Source organism: Gracilinanus agilis, chromosome 5, assembly GCF_016433145.1.
Source record: "Gracilinanus agilis isolate LMUSP501 chromosome 5, AgileGrace, whole genome shotgun sequence".
NCBI classification, from domain to species: Eukaryota; Metazoa; Chordata; class Mammalia; order Didelphimorphia; family Didelphidae; genus Gracilinanus; species Gracilinanus agilis.
Genome location: NC_058134.1, coordinates 272,360,413 through 272,381,881, shown reverse-complemented (window position 1 = coordinate 272,381,881; position 21,469 = coordinate 272,360,413). Strand labels below are relative to the sequence as shown.

The 21,469-nt window shown below is 40.2% G+C and overlaps 1 protein-coding gene across 2 annotated transcripts in view; it reads left to right on the top strand.

The window, feature by feature from the left end:
- The first annotated feature begins 213 nt into the window (after window positions 1-213).
- Window positions 214-21,469, top strand: part of LEMD3 (LEM domain containing 3) — an 80,046-nt gene continuing 58,790 nt past the window's right edge. Inside the window, exon 1 of one of the 2 annotated variants that reach the window (XM_044678780.1) lies at window positions 214-1,765. In XM_044678780.1, the coding sequence (XP_044534715.1) occupies window positions 265-1,765 (1,501 nt within the window). In that variant the 5' untranslated portion in view covers window positions 214-264. Of the gene's footprint in view, window positions 1,770-21,469 lie in introns of both variants that reach the window. The other variant, XM_044678781.1, reaches the window with a different exon arrangement.

Here is a 21,469-nt window from a genome sequence, read left to right as displayed (position 1 = left end):
CAGGCTAGGAGGGTGGGTAAGCCCCCTCCCCCGAGAATGCACTCAGAGCTCCCGCCCCCTCCAACCCCCTGCTGACGCCCAGCCGCCGCCACCGCTGCCGTACCTTACGTGGACCCTTCCCGCTCAGGTGAGTCCTTCCCACGCCTCCCATTGGCCCAGGCGCCGCTGGCTCGGGAAGGCCAACGCCGACGGGTCTAGTTCAGGGTCTAGGGTGGGCGCGTCACTTCCGGTAGCGCGGAGCTTGTAAAACACCCAGGAGAGAAAATGGCGGCTGCGGCGGCGGCTTCGGCGGCTCAGCAGCTTTCAGATGAGGAGCTTTTCTCTCAGCTCCGCCGTTACGGCCTGTCTCCCGGCCCGGTGACGGAGAGCACCCGGCCTGTCTACCTGAAGAAACTGAAGAAGCTTCGCGAGGAAGAGCAGCAGCAGCAGCAGCAACAGCAGCAGCAGCAGCAACAGCAGCAGCACCGCACCGGGGGCCGCAGCGCCAAGACGCGGAACAGCTACAACAATAACGCGGCGGCCGTGGGGGCGCCTCCGGGGGCGGGGGCGGCCACGGCCGCCGCCAGTATGGGGGGCCGACCGCTCTCGGGCGATCTCTCGTACCTGCGGACCTCGGGGGCGCTTGGCCGCGGCTCGGCCTCAGCCCCTGATAACCCGCCCGGAGCCGCTGGGGCCACTGCAGCCCCCGCCGCCAGTGGCAGCGGCGGTAGCAAGGTGCTGCTGGGTTTCAGTTCGGACGAGTCAGACGCCGAGGCCAGCCCCAGGGATCAGGCCAGCGGCGGCAGGAAAGAGCGGGCCGCCTTGCAGTCCCGCGGCGGAGTGAAGCCCGCGCCCCCAGCCGACAGTGAAGGGGGCCCCGGCCAGCCCGCCGAGAGGAGGAAGCCGCACGCATGGTGGGGGGCCCGGAGACCTGCGTCCGCCCCGGATCCCCTCGGGTCGTCCGGGAGGGAGGGCGCGCCAGAGGACGCGGAAGAAGGAGCAGACAACGGCGGCAGCGGCGGCGAGAGGGACCCGGAGGGTGAGGAGCTGCGCTGGACCGGCCGGCCTGTGAACGGCAGCCGGCTCCTCCCCTTCATCTGCCGGGAGAACTACTCGGACTCGGAGGAGGAGGAGGAGCAGGACGACGTGGCCGCCGCCCGGCCGCTCTTCAGGGACGACTCACTGCTCCGCGCTCGGCCCAGGCGGGGCCTCACCAAAGCCCCTGCCGCGGTGGCTGCTGCTGCGGCGGCAGCAGGCGGCGGCCTCGGCAATGACCGGGCCGCCGCCAGCAGTCTAGACCGGAGGCGAGGACCAGAGGACGGAGGGGCCGGAGATCCCCTGGACTGCAGTCCCGTCACCAGATACCGCCTCAACTCCAAGAAGCAGCCCCTCCCCGACGGGGATCTGAGCCTGGATCGCCCAACCAACAACCACATTGGGGCGGGGGGATTTCACCTAGACGCCCCCAGGGTTTACGCCAACAGCCTCCCGCACGGCCCTCTGATGGGCGCCACCTCCTCCCCCCAACTCAGGATCAATCACTCCAATCACACGGGCTCTAATCACACCTACCTGAAAACCGCCTACAGCAAGCAGAAGCTTTCCGAGCCCGAGGAGGAGCTACTCCAGCAGTTCAAACGCGAGGAGGTGTCCACCACGGGGGGCTTCAGTGCCCACTACCTGTCCATGTTTCTTTTGACTGCTGCCTGCTTATTTTTCCTGATACTTGGACTCACCTATCTCGGCATGAGAGGCACTGGAGTGTCTGAGGACGGGACACTCAACAGTAAGTATGCCTGGGTGGCGAAGGCCCATTTCTTCTTGCAGAGGTGGGGGCGATCCGGGTCTCTCGTGCTCTGTTTGACGGGGACAATGGGGGGAGTGAGAGGAAATGTATTGACCTTGGCCCGGGCTTCTGGTGGTCTGTGTGACTTAACGTCTCTGCGCTCTGCGGGCAGTCACAGAAGTACGTTTTCGAGGAAGGTGCTGATGATCTGCCTTGGTTGGGGGTATTTCCTCCATTAGGAGTTCCCTACGCCAGTGAAATCGCACATCCAGCCCTAGTCTCTGACCACACCATTTACTGCAGTTGTCATTTTACTTTAGGTGACACTTTGGGATCAAAAACAAGGTTTGAAGTGGTGAACTGCAAGCGGTTTTTCGAACAGCCTCCCCATCATCAGAATAGTTTATCTGTTTGGGTCTGAAACATTTGCTACGAGAAGGTTATGCAGGAAGTCAGAAACACTAGTGAAAAAGAGCAGAAAGTCACTATTATAAATCGAAAAGCCCCAAAGGGCAATGAGTCTGGAGTCAAAAGCTCAGAATTTAAATTCATGTAATGCTTTTTGCTTCCTGGGTAAGTCAGGGCACTTCTCTGGACCTGTTTTCTTGCCCTGGAGATGAGGAGTTGTACTATATGACCTAAAGGACCTTTCCAGCTCAAATTCTGCATTCTGCCATGAAATTTCATAATAGAATTTAAAAAATAATTGGCAAGTCTTTTTTACCTTATGGACTTCTTGTTTAGTGGGAAAACTTCCTCTCATATTGAGATATCTGTACTCTTTATTTATTTTTTTAACCCTTACCTTCCATCTTGGAGCCAATGCCCTTGGCTCCTAGACAGAAGAGTGATAAGGGCTAGGCAATGGGGGTTAAGTGACTTGCCCAGGGTCACACAGCTAGGAAGTGTCTGAGGTCAGATTTGAACCTAGGACCTTCCCTCTGTAGGCCTGGTTCTCAATCCACTGAGCTACCCAGAGGTCCCCTATCAGTACTCTTTAAACTGTTAAAACATGGAAAATGGTACTTTGCTGGAGAATAGAAACAGCACACCCACAGAAGAGTTCCCAGAGTCAAAATGCACCCCCTCCTTATGAGTGCTGTTGATAAATAGTTAGACATTTGTTTTGAGATTTCTTGGCCCTTGGTTACACTAAACAGTTACAGAAATGTAATTTATGCTCATTCTAAGTATTTGAGAGCATCATTTAGGCCTCTTTAGCAGAAGTGAGGCTTTTTTGGGAATATGGGGTACATTTCCCAGAAAAATGGCTAGCAAACCCCATATTGGGTTGTAGGATCATAGATATTTTCCTTGGAGGGGACCGGGAGGTTATGAGTTTGTTCCTTTTACAGGTCAAGAAGGTTGGTTCAGGGTTACACAGGTAGGAAAGTGGTGTAGCTAGGAGTCAAACCTAAGTCCTTTGATATTCAATCCTTCACTCTTTTTTCACTGCCCAGAAAGTTGAGAGTCCAAACAGTGCTTGACTTAGATACATTTGAATGTTGGTCCTAAAACTGTCAACAGCAATTGACTACTGTTGTATTTTGGAATTTGGTTCAATAACTGTAAACACTGTTTCTTACTCTTTGTAAAACATGATACCCAGGCACTAGGCAATACAAAATTAAAAAATAAACCCCAGTCTTGGACATCAAATTCGACTAGGTTGTTATACCATGTTCATAGATAAGAAAGTACAAGATAATTTGAAAGGGAGAAAGCACTAGGGAGTAAGGGTCAGGGTAATCAGGAAAAGCCTCATATTAGAGGTAGCACTTGACCTGAGCTTTGAAGGAGTCTAGGGCAGAGGTGAGGAGAGATTCCATTCCAGGTGAAAAAGGCTTAGATGATGGCTTTGACTAATTTGCCTGGAGTGATTAAATAGGAATAATATAAAATATCTGGAAATGTGGATGGGCGCAAATTGGGGAAGTGCCAAGTGTAATATCACTGAGAACTTTTTTTTTTTTTAAACCCTTACCTTCCTTCTTGGAGTCAATACTGTGTATTGGCTCCAAGGCAGAAGAGTGGTAAGGGTAGGCAATGGGGGTCAAGTGACTTGCCCAGGGTCACACAGCTGGGAAGTGTCTGAGGCCAGATTTGAACTTAGGACCTCCTGTCTCTAGGCCTGGCTCTCAATCCACTGAGCTACCCAGCTGCCCCTCACTGAGAACTTTTTATTTTATCCTAGGGGCAGGAGAGAGAGGGCCTGAAAATTTTTGAGCAAAGGCATTATATGGACAGAAGAGTGTTTTAGGAATTTTTATTGGGCATTGGATAGCAATGCTAATGAATAGGAGAATGTAAAGACTGGAGGCTAGGAGACCTCAACCATTTAGGCTCTTGCAATGGTCCAGGCAAAAGGAGATGAGGCCTAGAATTAGGATTCTGATTGGATGAGTGAAGAGAAGCCTGAAGGATGGTGATTGTATGTATATAGGGAAGGAACTAGAGGAGGCTTCAAAGTTGTAAACCTGGGAGACTAGAAAGACTCTGTTACACTAACAAAAATAAGATGGTTAGAAAGCAAGAGTATATATTTAGGGGAAAGATAAGGAATTCCATTTTGGACCTGTTGAGTTTGGAATGCCTGTGGGGACACCCTGATAGAGATACTTAACAGGCATTTGGTGACAGAAATTTGGGCTGGATATGAGACTCAGTTTTCTTATCTCTAGTAATCTCTATTTAAAAATAAAACCCAACCCACAGCACACTAGCACTTTGCATAGTGCTTTTTTTTTTTTAAACCCTTACCTTCCTTTATAGAATCACCATGTATTGGTTCCCCGAGGCAGAAGAGTGGTAAGGGCTAGGCAGTGGGGGTTAAGTGACTTGCTCAGGATCACACTGCTAGGAAGTATCTGAGATCAGATTTGATCTCGAGACCTCCCATCTCCAAGCTTGACTCTCAATCCACCTAGTTGCTCCCAACATAGTGCTTTAAATTTCGAAAAGTACTTTACAGATATTATCTCATTTGGTCCTAAATGACCATTGGAAATAGGTACAATCTTATTACATTTTTTATTATATATATAATATGTGTTATTTTGTAGATGAGGAAACTGAGGAACACATTAGTTGTGACTTGCCCAGGGTCACACAGCTAGTAAGAATCTGAGTGTGGATTTGAACTCCCTTCTTCCTGACTGCAAGTCCTGCACTCTATCAATCTGGTAGTCCATCTGCATAGAGATAATTGAACCTATAGTAGCTATGGAGAGTGAGTAGAGAGGGAAGAGGGATACTCACATTTTAGGGGTGCAAGAAATATGGTGATCGAACAAAGAAATGGACAAACTGGAAAGATCTGTGTTACAGAAGACAGAAAGCTAGAATAACCAAGAGTGGGTGAGGAGTAGTCATTAGTGTTAAGAGCTACAGAGAAGTTAAATAGAACCCATACTGACAAAAGGCTGTTGAATTTAGCCATCAAGATTCTTAGTAATCTTGAAAGAGCAGTTTCCATGTAGTTATCAGGTCAGAAGCCAGTTGTGAAGGGAATGGATGCTGAGGAAGTTGGATGTAACCAGGATAGACCATTTTTGGGAAAAGGAGAATAAAATGACTTATTTTGACAGGAATGGCAGGGTTAAGTGATTTTTTTTTCCAGGTGGATAGGGGTCCTTTGTGTTTGCAAGTAGTAAAAAAAAGATAAGGAAATAATTGGAAAACAAACAGTAAAGAGAGTTCGAAGAAGAGAAGAGGCAGGCTCCCAGAGGCTCTTGGAGAGACTGGAATAAAGGGCAAGAGTAGAAGGACTGGCAGTGACATCAGTGCTACTTTTCCTTCAGAGATTGGGGCAAAAAAGGAGAGAATGGCAGGTGGAATTGAAGTTTTCTGGCGTGAAGTAGAGAAGGTGAGCCAAGCACACAATAGATGGTCTTGATATTCTAAGTAACAGAAATCTTCTGATAAGAGGGGAGTGTTGACTCTTCAGAGAAGGGGAAGGCTTACCAAGCTTACCAGCTGCTTACCAATGCAGAAGTCAGTAAAGAAATACTTATGGAGGAAAGGCTGTATAACTTTGTGAGCCCATTTGAGGTTAGAGAACATAAATGTATAGTGGATCCAGGGGTGTGCTGGTAAATTTTTAACAATTGGGACTCTAAAAAATATGTATACATAACACATTCTAGTTTAATCCTTATTAACATATTCTTTACTTTTTAAAGTCTAGACAATCAAAAAACCCAATAAATCAAGCCCTTGTTTATAATATGTGCCAATTTTTGAGATATAAATACACTGAAAATTTAACAATGAGCAATTTTCTGATTTGGCCCTGGAGTAGAGAAGTTAGATCATAGGTAGGGGCTAAACTGATGTTGGGATTTAGAAGTTGAACCTTTGGTCTAGGATCAAGAGGGAAGCTGTGTACATATTTTCTTTGCAGAACCGTATTTGGTTACCAGAATCACAGATTTAGAAGAGAACTTCAAGGCACTTAGTCCAACTCATAACTGACCAAGGATCCTATCATTACCTTCACTAGGATGTCTGACCATAACCTCAAATTCAACAATCCAAAAATCTAAAACTCATTAACTTCCTAGGAAAATTAGCTTCCACTTCTAACTTCCCTATTTCATCACCATTTTTTCTTTTACCTCATTCTACAAACATTGATCCACTGCTCCTTTAACTCCTGATCTAATAATTTATCCAAGTTCTGTCACATCTTTCAAAATGAGCATGCCCCTTATTTGGTTTTTCCTTTCCATTACCACTTGTTAAGTCAGGACCTCATCACTTTGCTTACTTACTTCTAAACAGCCCAAGAGATTCCTAACTGGCCTCTCCTCCTCTCTAATTTCCCCAACTGTAACTTTACCTTAATATTGCTATGGGACTAAACATGTTTTTCTACCACACGTAGTTCAGTGTGTTCCTCTTCTGTTAAAAGTTCTCTAGTGGCTTTGATTGTTTCTAGAATACATTCAAAGCTTTCCATACCTTCAGCTGGTGGGAGAGCTAATGGGGGTAGTCTGTGAACTGGGTAGGCTAGCACAGGCAGCATGTATTCTGTTGAGTACAGATAGATCAGAATGCTCAGAAGAGGAACAGAAACCTGATTTGGGCCTTGAAGGAAGGGAAGATTCAGCTGGTGAAGATAATGAGGAAATCTTTCCAAGCATGAGTGATATTGTAAGAAAATCCTTAGAGGTAGAAGGCAGGGCTGGATGCAGGAACAGGAGTCAGGTTTGTGTAGAGTAGACAGCACATGTGAAACCTTGTGAAATCCAGTTGAGAAGGTGGGTCAGAGCTAGTTGAATAACTTTCCCTGTTTTCTTCTCTCTAATGAGTTGAGTGACAGAAATATAGCAGCTGTGCAGATCATTAGGTATCTGCTTTTCAAAAACTTAGTAAAAATTACAGGTGTTTTTTTTAGCAAATAGTGAATGAAGCACTACATGTAGTGTAGTGTTGAGACTTTTATCCTAATCCTGGGTCTGTGGCCTTGGAAAATCTGAACATAGGTTTATTCGCTAATAAAACAGGGAAAATTATGCCTAACCTTCCTAGCTCACCAGATTATAAAGATTAAAAAAAGTCAAATAAAAGATAGTAGCATATAAAATTTAATTGTTATATTCCTTTTTTTGTTATATTCCTTTTAAAATAGTCATAAACATAAAGAGAAATAAAACATTTTTGGTATAGTCTATGACTAATGTTCTAAGTACTCAGCATTTTTAATTTTTTTACAGAACTTAATGGTATTTCTCTTAAAGTTGGGATTCTGTTTTTTTACAGATGTTATGTTACTGTTGATTACTAATGGTGGTAAAGGAGATGTACTAAATCAGCATCTCTACTCTATCCATTGTTCAACCTAGCCAGTAGAGAATGAACAAAAAATAAAGGGAGACTAAAGACTAAAAGGAGGGCAGCTGGGTGGCTCAGTGGATTGAGAGCCAGGCCTAGAGACTGGAGGTCCTAGGTTCAAGTCGGGCCTTGGACACTTCCAGCTGTGTGACCTTGGGCAAGTCACTTGACCCCTATTGCCCACCCTTACCACTCCTGGGCCAAGGACGGTCCCTAGCCCGGATGAAAAAGGAGGAGGGTTGGGCGTGGGGCTAGCAACCCCACCCTGTAAAAACTACATCTGCTAAAGAAACTGCAACCTAAAGTAGGGGCAGCTGGGTTAGCTCAGTGGATTGAGAGCCGGGCCTAGGTTCAAGTCCCGGCTCAGACACTTCCCAGCTGGGTGCCCCTGAGCGACTGTGTGACCCATTGCCTACTGGTTGTGGCCCTATGCTCCTAGAATGGAGTCCCAGGATAAAAACAAAAACAAAAACAAAAACAAAAAACAACTCTATCCATTGTTCAACCTAGCCAGTAGAGAATGAACAAAAAATAAAGGGAGACTAAAGACTAAAAGGAGGAGTTCTTGGGAGCAGTTTGCTGGAACAGCAAAGGATTAGAATGCAAAGGCTGAAGCAGAGGGATTTGATTTTTTTTTTTTTTTTAATTTTAAACCCTTAACTTCTGTGCATTGACTCATAGGTGGAAGAGTGGTAAGGGTAGGCAATGGGGGTCAAGTGACTTGCCCAGGGTCACACAGCTGGGAAGTGTCTGAGGCCGGATTTGAACCTAGGACCTCCCATCTCTAGGCCTGGCTCTCAATCCACTGAGTTACCCAGCTGCCCCGATTTGATTTGTTGAGAAGAGCTATCTCTTGATTTGAGAATGCAATTCGCTGTCATGATTTTGAGATGTATAGTAGAGATGAAAGCCCTTTCTGAGAATGGCCTCTTCTGAAGTACAATTTTTGTTGGAGAGAAGACAATAATGTAGGAGACTTGGGAAATGAGAAGTTTATAGAAGCTGCTATAGGATTTAAAAGAATAAATTAGTGTGCTGTAAAAGGAATCCCTTGCTGAAAGATAGGGCCTAATTGAAATAACATAAATTTATAGTAGACCCAATCAGGATGATTTCCTGACTTTATCCAGCATTTTAAAAAAACTCTTACATTCTCTCTTAGAATCAATATTGTATATTGGTTTCTAAGATGGAAGAATAAGAGCTAGGCAGTTGGGGTTAAAGTGACTTGCCTAGGTCACAGCACTAGGATATGTTTGAAGGCAGATTTGAATCCTCCATTTCTAGGCTTGGCTCTCAATTCACTGAATCACCTAACTGACCCTTCCAGCATTACTATCAATGATTTTATAAGTGGTGGGAATAACTAGTACTGGGGCAAAGAACAAGTGGTAATAAAACAAGGGACAAAGGACTTGAGAGTAGAAGACAGAGTTGAACTGATTATATGATTGTTTCATAAGGTAAATAGGGAAGCTAGAGAGAGGGTAATGGCCTAGGAGAGTACTAAGGGGTGGCAAAATTAGCAGTCATGGTGAAGACAAGGAATAGGGAAAGATGGTAGGATAAAGGAATGTCAGAATTTTTGATCCTTGTAAAGTAGAACATTGGTGAGTGATGGTGAGGTTAAGAGTCTCTTTGATTATCCCTTGGTATGAAGTAAAGGAATTGGTCCTGGGAGTTGATGAGATCACAGAAATGTTTGAGAGAATGTCATTTTGTATTTTGAGATCTCCCAGTATAAAGTCAGGTGTTGGGGTAGAGAGGAAGTTGGTGAGCCCAGGCAATTATTAAGAAAGAAAGTATAATGACTTTGTGACTGTTCATTAGCTTCTGGACTGCCACTAGCTTCTGAATTGGGTGATATATCTGGTTAGAGTAAACCTTAGGGCAGGAGAGGTAATTAAGTAACTTGCCCAGGGTTACCTAGTTAGGAAGTTTCAGAATTCAGATTTGAACCCAGGACCTTCTGTCTTTAGGTTTGGTTCTCTTATTTACTACCTGTCCCTATTTCCTCCTCCTATTTCACTATCTTTTAAGGAAAATCTAGCTTTTTAGCATAGGGCACTAGGAAACAATATCTAGGAAAAGTGGCAAGGCTCTAGGAGATACTGCTCCTGCTACAAAGAGACAGAACTAGTTGAAAGCATTTGAAAAAGCCCCTTGGGGCCCTTGGCCTGAGCTTCTAAGAAAATTAGGAATTTTAAGAGGCAAAACTGAGGAGAAAGGACTTTCTAGACAAGGAGATGGAATGTTGCAATGAGGAATAGTAAGAAAACCAGTTTAATTGGACCATAGAGGTCTTGAAGGGAAAAATATAAGGTTCTTAAAGATAGCTAGAGCCAGGTTGTAAAGGATTTTAAATGCCATTCAGAGGAAATTTTTGTTCAGTTCTAGAGACCATGGGGGAAACCACTGGAGTTTATAAAGCAGAAGAGTGGTGACATGGTAAGACCTGTATTTTAGGAATATTTCTTGGTAGCTATGAGGATGATGTATTAGAGAAAGGAAAACCATGAGACAGGTAGGACAGTTGTTAAACTCCTGCAAATAGTCCTGAAGACTTAGTGATGAGGTTCTGCATTGATTTAGTGACTGAGAAAAGGAGAGGAAAGAAGCTAGAAAGGTAGAATTGACAAGAGGAGGAGACAACATATTGGTTCTTTTGAGTGAGGGAGATTAAGGAATTAAGATTGATTCCAAAATTGTGTACCCAGGGGAACAGGAGGATAAATTCATTGTCATACATAGGTTATTCATAGAAATTTGGCTATGTAGAGTAAAGCTGGAGGTTGACTATATGAACATCTGTGGTGAGAACTCCCTTGTTTACAAAAACCAGTTTGTGATGAAATGTCAGTCCTCAAACTGCTATGTTCTGAACCATCTTGGCATTTCATGTTTACTTCATTTAACAAGAAATGTGCTTGCTACTTCAGGGAGAAATAGCAATAAAGAAACAGTATCACCTTTTAGGAGATACAAATCTCACATTCTTTTCAAGCAAGTGACCATGAATTTATAGAATTGTAGTTTTAAGAACTGGAAGGGTTGCCTTCTTCTCAGAGTTCTATACCACAGGCCTAAGGGGGCAGCTACTGTCCTGACACATGTCTGCCAGGGCTGTAACTGCTGCTGCCAGCCTGAGCGTCTCCATGTATCAATTATCAAGGGTTAAACACCCACTTTTTTTTTTTTTTTTTTAAACCCTTACCTTCCTTCTTGGAGTCAATACTGTGTATTGGCTCCAAGGCAGAAGAGTGGTAAGGGTAGGCAATGGGGGTCAAGTGACTTGCCCAGGGTCACACAGCTGGGAAGTGTCTGAGGCCAGATTTGAACCTAGGACCTCCCGTCTCTAGGCCTGGCTCTCAATCCACTGAGCTACCCAGCTGCCCCCAAACACCCACTTTTTATAGTTTTCTAGAGTCAAAATGTTATGTTAGGTTCCCACCTCTTTTTTCCTTTTTTCTCTTTGTTGTTTTTAGAAAACTTATACTCATTTTTTTATGTTCACTTATTTTAATAGTAAATAGACATTTTGAAAATTTAGTGAGCCATTTTATGTTTTTCATGCTTTGTGAAAAATTTCATTCATGCCTCTTGGTTTTATATCCTATTTATTTCTAAGTACCCCTCACCCTGACCCAATGAACCTTCCCTTAAAGTAACAAAGGTGATTTTTTTGTTCTTAAGTTCAGTATGCAACATTCCATAATAGCTCTGTATCTTACCTTAGTGAAATGGAAAGATGTATTTTCTGGGGTCAACCTTAGACTTATTATTATAATTACTTGAACTCCATTTTCAAATGAGGATATTTGTAAAGCACTTAATAATGCCTGGCATATAATTGCCACTGAATTAATGCTTGTTCCTACTATGTACTTCTCATTAGTTTCTCCATTTACTTTTTAAAAAATTCTTTTCATGTGCACTTAAAAATTGTTAACATTTTAATTTTATTTAATTTTATTCTTTTCACTTATATCGTTCATTATTTTACAAGTTCTCATTGCTTCATATTTCATCTGTTAAAGTAAATCTTCCTATGTTTCTCTGATTTATCCTATTTGTCATTTATTATGGTGTAGTTTATTAATGAGTTGTCATTTGTCCATCTGCTCCCTATTTGATGGGAATCTACTTGTTTCCAACTATTTTTATGCTTTTCACCTTTTCGGTATATATGTTTGATAGCAAGATCTTTGGGTCAAAGGGTGTGGCTACATTAGTCACTTTTTTATCCTAATTCAAATTATTTTGTAGAATGGTTGAACTAATTGTAGCTTCACCAACAGTGCATTTGTGTCCCTGTCTTCCTTCATTTCTTCTGACTGCTTTTGAATGGCTTCTAAATTAGCTTCTCACTGTTTTAGTTTGTAACCCTTACAACCTTTATTATGCATTTTAAAGTATGTAGTCATTGAATCATGTTTCCAAGCAAAGACTGGTTGAAACCATTGTTATGCTTTTGGGTTGACATTCAAATATAGCCTAAAAACATCTTTGATCCTTAGTTCCCATATATGTAAAAGAAGTTTGCACTCAGAGTTCCTAAGTTCTTTCTCAGGAGGTGGATAGCATTTTTCTTTATCATGAGTACTTTGGAATTGTCTTAGATTATTTTATTGATCAGTGTAGCCAGGCCTTTCACAGGCGATCATAATAATGACATTGTACTTTTGGTTCTTCTTATGTTATTTTGCACCAGTTCCTATAGGTCTTGCCACATTTTTTTTTCTGGGCCTCCGCTTCCCCCCCCCCCCCCCCTTTGTCATTTCCCTTAAGCACAGTGGTACTCCACCTCACTTATATGCCACAACTTGTTTAGCCATTCTCCAGTTGACAAGCATCCCCTCAATTTCCAATTCTTTGCCACTATAAAAGGAATTTCTATACATATTTTTGATCCTATAGGTCCATTTCCTTTTTCTTTGACCTCTTAGGATATGATCTCTAGTAGTGCTATTGCTGGATCAAAGGGTATAAAGGAAAGCACAGGTTTATAGTCCTTTGGGCAGAGATAGTTCCAAATTTTTTTCCAGAATGGTTGGACCAGTTTATTACTCCAACAACGGTTCATTAATATACTTATTTTCCCTTATCCCACCTGGCAATTGTCATTTCTGATAGGTGTTGGGTGATCCCTCAGAGTTGTTTTAGTTTACCTTTCTGTCATTAATAGTGATTTATTTTATTTTATTTTTTAATTTTTATTTTGAATACTTTCCCGTAGTTACATATTTCATGTTCTTTCCCTCTCCCCCAAATCCTCTTAGCCCCCCCTTAGCCAACGCACAATTCCACTGGGTTTTACATGTATCATTGATTAAGACCTAATTCCATATTATTGATAGTTGGACTAGAGTTATCATTTAGTGTCTCCATTCCCAATAATATCCCCATCAGCCCATGTGTTCAAACAGTTGTTTTTCTTCTGTGTTTCTCCTCCCACAGTTCTTCTTCTGAATGTGGCTAGTTTTCTTCTCATAAGCCCCCAGCCTTGCTCTGGATCCTTGCATTGCTGCTAGTAGAGAAGTCCGTTATGTTCTATTGTAATCAGTAGTAATTTAGAAAAGTTTTTCTTAACAACTGTAAGTAGCTTTGATTTCTTTAAAAATTGCCTGTCCATATTCTTTAACCATTCATCAATTGGGGAATGACTCTTATTTTTATAAATTTGACTTAATCCCCCTATTAGAAATGAGGCCTTTATCAGAGAACCTTGCTGTAAAATTTTTTATATTTCATTGTCTATGGTACCTTTAAGCAAAATATAGTTACCTTTATTATCTCTTTCAATTATGTCTAGTTTTGTTTTGGTTTTGTCTGAGATCGTGGTTGCTACCCCTGTCCTCTTCACCTCAACTGAAACATAATAGACTGCTGCAGCCCTTCATTTCAACTCCGTGTATATCTTTCTGTCCCAACTGTGTCTTTTGCACATGACATATTGTTGCATGCTGGTTTCCATTCTATGGGTTATCTCTGTCTTAGAATTGATGCTGTGTATTGGTTCCAAGGGAGAAGAACAGAAAGGGATAGGCAATTGGGGTTAAGCAACTTGCTCAGGGTCACTCAGCTAGGAAGTATCTGAAGTCAGATTTGATCTCCCATCTCCTGACCTGGCTCTCTATTCACCTTGCCACCTAATTATCCCTAATCCCATTCATTTCTTTCTTTTTATTTTAAACCCTTACCTTCTGTCTTGGAGTCGACACTGTATATTGATTAGTTCCAAGGCAGAAGAGTGGTAAGGGCTAAGCAATGGAGGTAAAATGACTTGCCCAGCTGGGATGTATCTGAGGTCAAATTTGAACCCAGGACCTCCTGTCTAGGCATGGCTCTCAATTCACTGAGCTACCCAGCTGCCCCCCCCCCCCACCATTCACTTTCACAAATAATCACTAACTGCTTTTCTATCCTTCCCATTTTCCTCTTGTCCTTCTCTTTTTATCTTGTCCCTCCTTTAAAGCTTGTCTTGCTTCCAACAATCCCTTTTTCGCCTCCCTCTCCATATCTCTCATTCCTTTCTCCTGTTTCCCTATTGGATAAGATAGATTTCTATATCTGAGTATGTATTTATGTTCTTCCCTCTTTGAACCAATGTGATGAGAATAAAGTTCAAGCATTGCCTGCCACCCCCCATTTTTCCCTCTTCGTTGTAAAAGCTCTTCCTTGTGTGCCTCCTTTATGGGAGAAATTTTGCCCCATTCTACTTCTCCCTTCCTCCTTCTCCCAGTGCATTTCTGGGAGATCATCCCAACATAATGAACTTGATCTGTGTCCTCTGGCTATGTAGACCCATTCTGACTGCCTTAATACAATTCTTAGAAGTTACGTGTATTTTACCATGTAGGGATGTAAACAGTTTCACTCCATTGAGCCCCATATTATTAATTACTTTTTGTTTCTCTTTAATCTTTTGTTTGAATGTCAAATTTTCTGTTCAACTCCAACTTTGGTGTTTTCATCAGAAATGCTTCAAAGTAAGTCTTCTGTTTCATTAAATTCTTCCCCCAACCTCACCACCTCCCCTAAGAATTATATTCTTTTTAGCTGGATAGGTGATTCTTGGTTGTAATTGTAGCTCCCTTGTCTTCTGGAATATCATATTTCAAACTTTTATGTGGAAACTGCTAAAATCTCATGTGATCATTACTGTGCCTCTATGATATTTAAATTGTTTCTTTATTGTCCTGGGAACTCTGGAATTTGGCTTTAATATTTCTGGAAGTTTTCATTTTGGAATCTTTTTCAGAAAATGATTGGTGTATTCTTTCAATTTCTATTTTACTCTCTGGATCTAGGATATCAGGGAAGTTGTTCTTAATAGTTTCTTGAAATATGATGTCTAGTTTTTTTTTTTATCATGGCTTGCAGATAGCCCAATAATTCTTTAAGAAAAATTTTAGATATTGTTTTCCCCCCAATTATATGTAAAAACCAAATTTTAATATTTTTTGTTTTGTTTTTATTTTGAGTTCCAAATTCTTTCCACTCTCTTCCCTAAAACAGTAAGTAGGGAGCAGTTTGGTGGCCCAGTGGATTGGGAGCCAGGCCTAGAGACAGAAAGTCCTGGGTTCAAATGTGGCTTCAGACACTTCCTAGCTGTGTGACCCTAGGCAAGTCACTTAACCCTCATTGCCTAGCCCTTACAACTTTTCTGCCTTGGAACCAATAGTATTGATTTTAAGATGGAAGGTAAGGGTTTAAAAAAATAAAAAAGAAGAAGCAATCTGATATAAATTTTTTTGCAATTATGCAAAACATTTCCCCATATTAGTCATTTTGTGGGAAAGACTTTGAACAACAACCAAAGAGGAAAGTAAAATAGAGTATATTTAGTCTGCATTCAAACTCCCATTAGTTCTTTCTCTGGAGGCAGATGACATTTTTTATCATGAGTCTTTGGGATTTTCTTGGATCCACTCTTATTACTGAGAATACTAGATTATTCACATTTTATCAAACAATATTGCTGCTTCTGTGCAATGTTCTGCTTACTTTACTCTGCATCAATTCTTGTAAGTCTTTATAGGTTGTTCTGAATCATCCTGTTTGTCATTTCTTATAGCATAATAGTATTCCATTACAGTCATATACCATAATTTGTTCAGCTATTCCATGGTTGATGGACATCTCTTCAATTTCCAATTCTTAGCTCACAAGAAGATCTGCTATAAATATTTTTGTGCAAATTGGTCCTTTACCCCCTCCCCCTCCTTTTTTTTAAACCTCTTTGGGATACAGACCTAGTAATGGTTAGTTTAGTAATTTTTAAATTAGCTCTTCTGGATTAGCTTTCCAGGCTGGTTCTTTTTTCAGTAAAATGTTTCACATTTTCTTCTTTTTTTCTTTTGACTTTGTTTTATTGGATTTTTTTGATGTTTAATGGAGCCCTTAGCTTCTACTTGACCAGTTTAATTTTTGAGGAATTATTTTCTTTAGTGTGCTGTCGTATCTTTTGCCATTTGGCTGTTCTGTTTTTTAAGGTGTTTCCTTCAGTATTTTTTTGTGCCTCTTTTATCAAGCAATTAATTCTCTTCATAATTTTCATAATTTTCTTATTTTGTTGATCTCCACCATGATTTTCAAGATTTCCAATTTGGTGTTTAATTTGTCCGTTTTCTAACTTTTTAACTGCATATCTAATTCATTGATCTATTCCTTCTCTAATTTATTGATATGTGTTTAGAGATAGAAATTTCCCCTAAATGCTGCTTTGGCTATATCCTACAAATTTTGGTATGTTGTCTCATTGCTGTTGTCTTCTATGATTCGTTCTTTGATCTCACTTATTTTTTAGAATGTCCTTTGCTCCTTTGAAGATCTTGCTCTGCCAGACCTCAGCTTTGGATTACTTCCACTATCCAGTGCCTATTATACTTAGCTACTGCTAAAGGAAGCTGGAGAAATTCACAATACCATGCTTACTAGTTCTACTACAAGTTTGTTATATTCAATGGAACCCTCAATCCTTTTACATCTCATTAATGGCTTCATTATCCCACATGCTGTAGCATTTCCAGACTTTTTCATCCCTCTTCAAAATTCCTAATGGTCTTCTTTCTTCCTCCTATCCTCTCAACTGAGAACCTTACCTCCTATTTCAATGAAAAAAATTGGGGCTGTTCACAGAGGACTTCTACTTTGTTTCACATCTTACATTCCCCAGAAACATTCTGTCTGCTACTGTCTAGAACTTTTAGAAGTCCTCTATTTCATGAAAAATCCATTTTCCTCCTATAGGATTATACCCATTTTTGCTGGGTAAGTTTTTCTTTTGGTTATAAGATTATATTCTTCATCTTTTCTGTCCCTTTATAGTGACGGCTACCAAATTGTATGTGATTCTGACTGGATTGTAGGTACTTGAATTCTTTCTTTCTGGTTGCTTGCCAGTACTTTCTTTGACCTAGAATCTCAGGATTTTGACTGTACTGTTCCTGGCAAATTTCATTTGGATTTTTTTCCCCCCTGAAAGTGATTGGTAGATTCTTCTTACCGAGGTTCAAGGCCTCTCCCTTGCTTTGGATTGGTCCCCTGGACACTCCTGTCCAGTATTCACAAAGCTCTCTTTCTCCTGGTGCTAACATTTTTGTGGAAAAATGACTGATCTTTTCTTAGATTTTGCATCTGGATTTTGTCTGTCACATTTTCTAGGTCTATTTGGAGGAATGGGGGTTAGTACCTGCTACTCTTATCTCCATCTTATGTGATTTAAATGATTTATTTCACCTCTTCTATTTGTTTCTATCTGGTTTGGCTAAGAATTCAATCCTTGGCCATGAAAATCGCTTGTTCTGGTTTTCTTCTAATTTTTTTTAATGGTATGACCATTAATATTCAGGTATTTACATAGCTGTTTTGAGTATTATTGGACATGCTATAAAACTTTGGCTTAAACTTAATTTCTGCTGAACCATTTTATAGTTTTTTCCCAGGACTTCTTGTTAAAGTTCTTTTTCTTAGCTAGGTAATTAAGGTTTTGCCTTTATTAAAATGGTGTAGGGTTATTGTCATTCATCATTGACAAGTATGTTCCACGTAGTTACAGTCTTATTTTCTAACCAGTGCCAAATAGTTGTGATGGTTACTATTTTATGATATAATTTGATATCTCCTTCAAGCCTACTTTCTCATTTTTCATTGTTACCTTAAATATTGTAGACCTTTTCTCTCCTCTAAGTGATAGTTTAAAAATTTTTGGCTATCTCCATAAAGTATTTCCTTGGTAGTTTGACATAACACCAAAATTATAAATTAATTTGAAAAGCCATTTTTTTTTTGCATGACCTACCCGTGAACACTGAGTATTCACCCAGTTATTTAAGTTCTTTATTTTTTCAGATGCTTTTTATAATTGTATCTTTACAAATCCACAGAGTACCTTGGTAAGTTAACTCCTAGATTTTTTAAAATGCAATTATCAATATCCTTCAATATATTGCTTTTTTATTGAGATCTAAAGGAGAGCTACCCCCGGCAGGTTTATGAGCTATAGTTTATTGCCACTGCTCAGCTGTTCTTACTCAGTGGAGCAGAATCTCAATGACTAGTCCCACTTACCATTATTTTATTTTAAGCCATATAACTTCAGTAGAATGGTAAAAAACAAACAAACAAACAAACAAAAAACATTGTGTTTTAAAAATAGAATTGTTATTTCTTTAGCACTTACTTCCCTCTTGCCTCCTTTGGAAATGTAGAAATAAGAAGTCAGTAAACATTTTAGTATATAAAGTATGTAACTCTGTGTGTGTGTCTGTGTTTTAAGTGTATTGATGGTCTGAAATAGATAAGCTAGTATTTTTGGTAGGGTTAAGAAAAAAAAAGTAACATGTAGAGAGCTGCTTTAATATCTCCCAATGTAAATAAAGTTTTGCTTAATGGCAGTATCTTTATGTCTCATTCATCATGCTGTCGACAAATGCTTTAACTTCTAGTGAATTTGAGTAATTTCTGTCCATTGTCAGCTAAGTGTGTGTGGACAGAGCATTGGACACAGAGCCATAAAATCTTTTTCATTTCTCCTTTGTTACTTATTTGCATGCCTTTAACCAAGTCATTATGTACCTTCATTCCACTCTGTAAAATGGGCTACTAATTGTACTATATTTATCTCTATGAAATGTAAAGATTTTTTTAAGCCATAAGCACTTGATTATTTAATTCCTCACTTCATCCTCCAGGCCCATGCATTCCAATGTGTATATGTCTTATTCTCTCATTTTAATGGAATTTAGGTAAAATAATCCTGGGACAAGGCCCCTACTATGTTCTAATATTTAGTGTTCTTTGGATTATTGTACAGTTAGATAAGTAATTTGAATGTGTGTGTGTGTGTGTGTGTGTGTGTGTGTGTGATTGGATAAAGGTATGTAAGATTGCTGAAGGCATCCTCTGTCCAACTTGAGAAGCAGACAGGACATTAGAGATGCTATGGCCCCCACCATCTTTCAACAAGGTTTAGATTTTTTCTACTGTTGTGGGGTGCAGAGGTGAACCCCTGGGGTTCGGGAAGGGTACCTTTTGCAAGAATGCAAGACTCCGAAACTTAGCTTAAAAATAAAAAGAGAAATTGATTAATTTGGAAGGTAATGTTGAATCTGGCCAGGAGGGCAGCATAGGTGGAAGCCTGCCTCCTAGGTGGAACAGCATGGATGGAAAAGCTGTCCCTCCGAGGACATCAATTCTGGGGATTTTATACTCTTTACAACAGTGAGTATGTGACTATAATGGTAAGCACCAAAGGAAGGAGTGGAGGAGGTTTACCTGAAGGCATGGGGGTGGTTCTCCTGATTTGGAGGACAGATAATAATGTGTGTCTCTTTGTCCCTTTGATTTGAGATGGGCTATCAAAGGAGGGTAATCCTCAAGGTCAAATGTTTTGGTTTGGGAGTTAAGGGCCTAAGGGAGCAAAGGAATTTGCCTGAGTTTCTGAGGGTATAATGCCCATGCCACTACTAGGTCTCTGTTTTGAAAGCTTTTCATTACACATTCATTGCTTGGAGTTTATGAGTATTTGGTATGATGACGTCTATTCAAAAAAATCTATATTCCAATTTTTATAGTTCAACATTATGTCCAGGTTGTAATGGGCAACAGCTTTTGTCAGTAATTATTTTCCAATTTCATTATAGTTTGCTGAATTCTAAGGGCTATTTTGTGGTCTCTTTTTATAGTATCATACAGCAATTTGCCCATTGTTTATTTATGAAAGATTAGCTTGTTATGTATGGTTCTGTCAACTATTTAATGTCTTGCTAGATATGCAACAAGTACTAAATTTGTGCAATTAGCAGTGACTTATAACAAGGTTTATTCTGAAAGAATAGATTTTAAAAAATTGATTCAAAGATATTTTCCCAATTGCATGTAATAATAATTTTCAGTATGTTTTCCAAAATTATAAGATCCAAACTATCTCCGTCCTCCCACTCTGAAATGGTAAAGTGTTTGATCTGGAACATACATGTATTATGTAAAACCCTCTTCCATATTGGTTATTATTGTAAGAGCATATTCATGAAAAACCAAAATCTCCAAATAAAACCATAAGTACACTGATGGGAAAGCTAGTATGGAATGCTTTGACCTGCATCCTGTTCCAAGTTTGAAAGAATAGTTTAAAATGAAATCTGGATTCCTGCTGTAAATAGTTTCAAGTATCTTTCAGTGAAACTCTCTCTAGAAGTCATCTTCTGTAGACCAGATACAGTAGTATAAATACAAGCAGGCATCTCAACAGCAGTAAGCTTAGTAGCAAGAAGAATTTATGCTAATATGATGTAATATAACTGACTCACTGACAGCTAAGATTTCTAAAAATGCAGTTTTATACTGGAGGCTTTATATCAACAGAAATGTGACTGGTAACAAGGTCTGTTCTGAAAGAATAGTTTTAAATGAAATCTAGATTCCTGCTGTAATATCAGGTAAGTATAGCTATATTCTTTTTTCATAAATTAGGTTTAGTTATCAGCATATTTCCTGTGTGTTTTAAAAAAATCAACAATATGCTTTTCTTAGCAATCTACTCCCCCTCATTAGACTAGTCAGGTTTGTGTGCCACTGATTACAATTTTTTTTTTTTTTTTTAAGATAAGTATCTCAGGGACTACATAGTAGAACTAAGTAGTGATTACTAATTTTGTAAGGGAAAAAAAGACAAACTTAACCCAAATGTAAAAGTGGGACAAAAGACTTCATTACATGGAACTGATGCAGCAGGCCATACAAAAAGAAGCAGCACCAATGACTGAAAACTAAGATAGAGGTGGAAGGAAGGCCACTCAGTTTGGAGAGGGCAAAGAGACAGGCTGAAGTTGTAAGGGAGAGGTTTGAGACTGAAATTCCAGGCCAAGTGGGCAAATATGGGCTCCCCCCCATTACATCTTTAGTTTCTTTAATTCTCAAAAGCTTTTCATTTACAAAAATATTATTACTCATTCGCAAGTAAGACATATGCTTTTAAATTTTTTTTACCTAGACTTTTGTGTGGTGTGCTCTGTGTAGAAATTCTCTTATCTATGAAGACCCACTACTCTTCTGCAATTTAGGTCTTGGAGAATTTAGGCCTTAAAGAATCAAGTGATTGTTCTCAGATTTTTTGGAGTCCAGATTAGTTCTCCATTCATACAGTATTGCCTCTGCAATTCTTTTTAAAAGTTGTTAAGTTAACCAAGAAAAGGAAGACATACTACTCTTACTCTATCTCTGAAAATTAGGGTCTACTTTACAAAAAAACATATTTAACATTTTAATTTTTTTTTTTAAAGAATTTTTTTTTTACATTTATTAATATTCATTTTTAACATGGTTACATGATTCATGCTCCTCCTTTCCCCTTCAACCCCCCCCCCC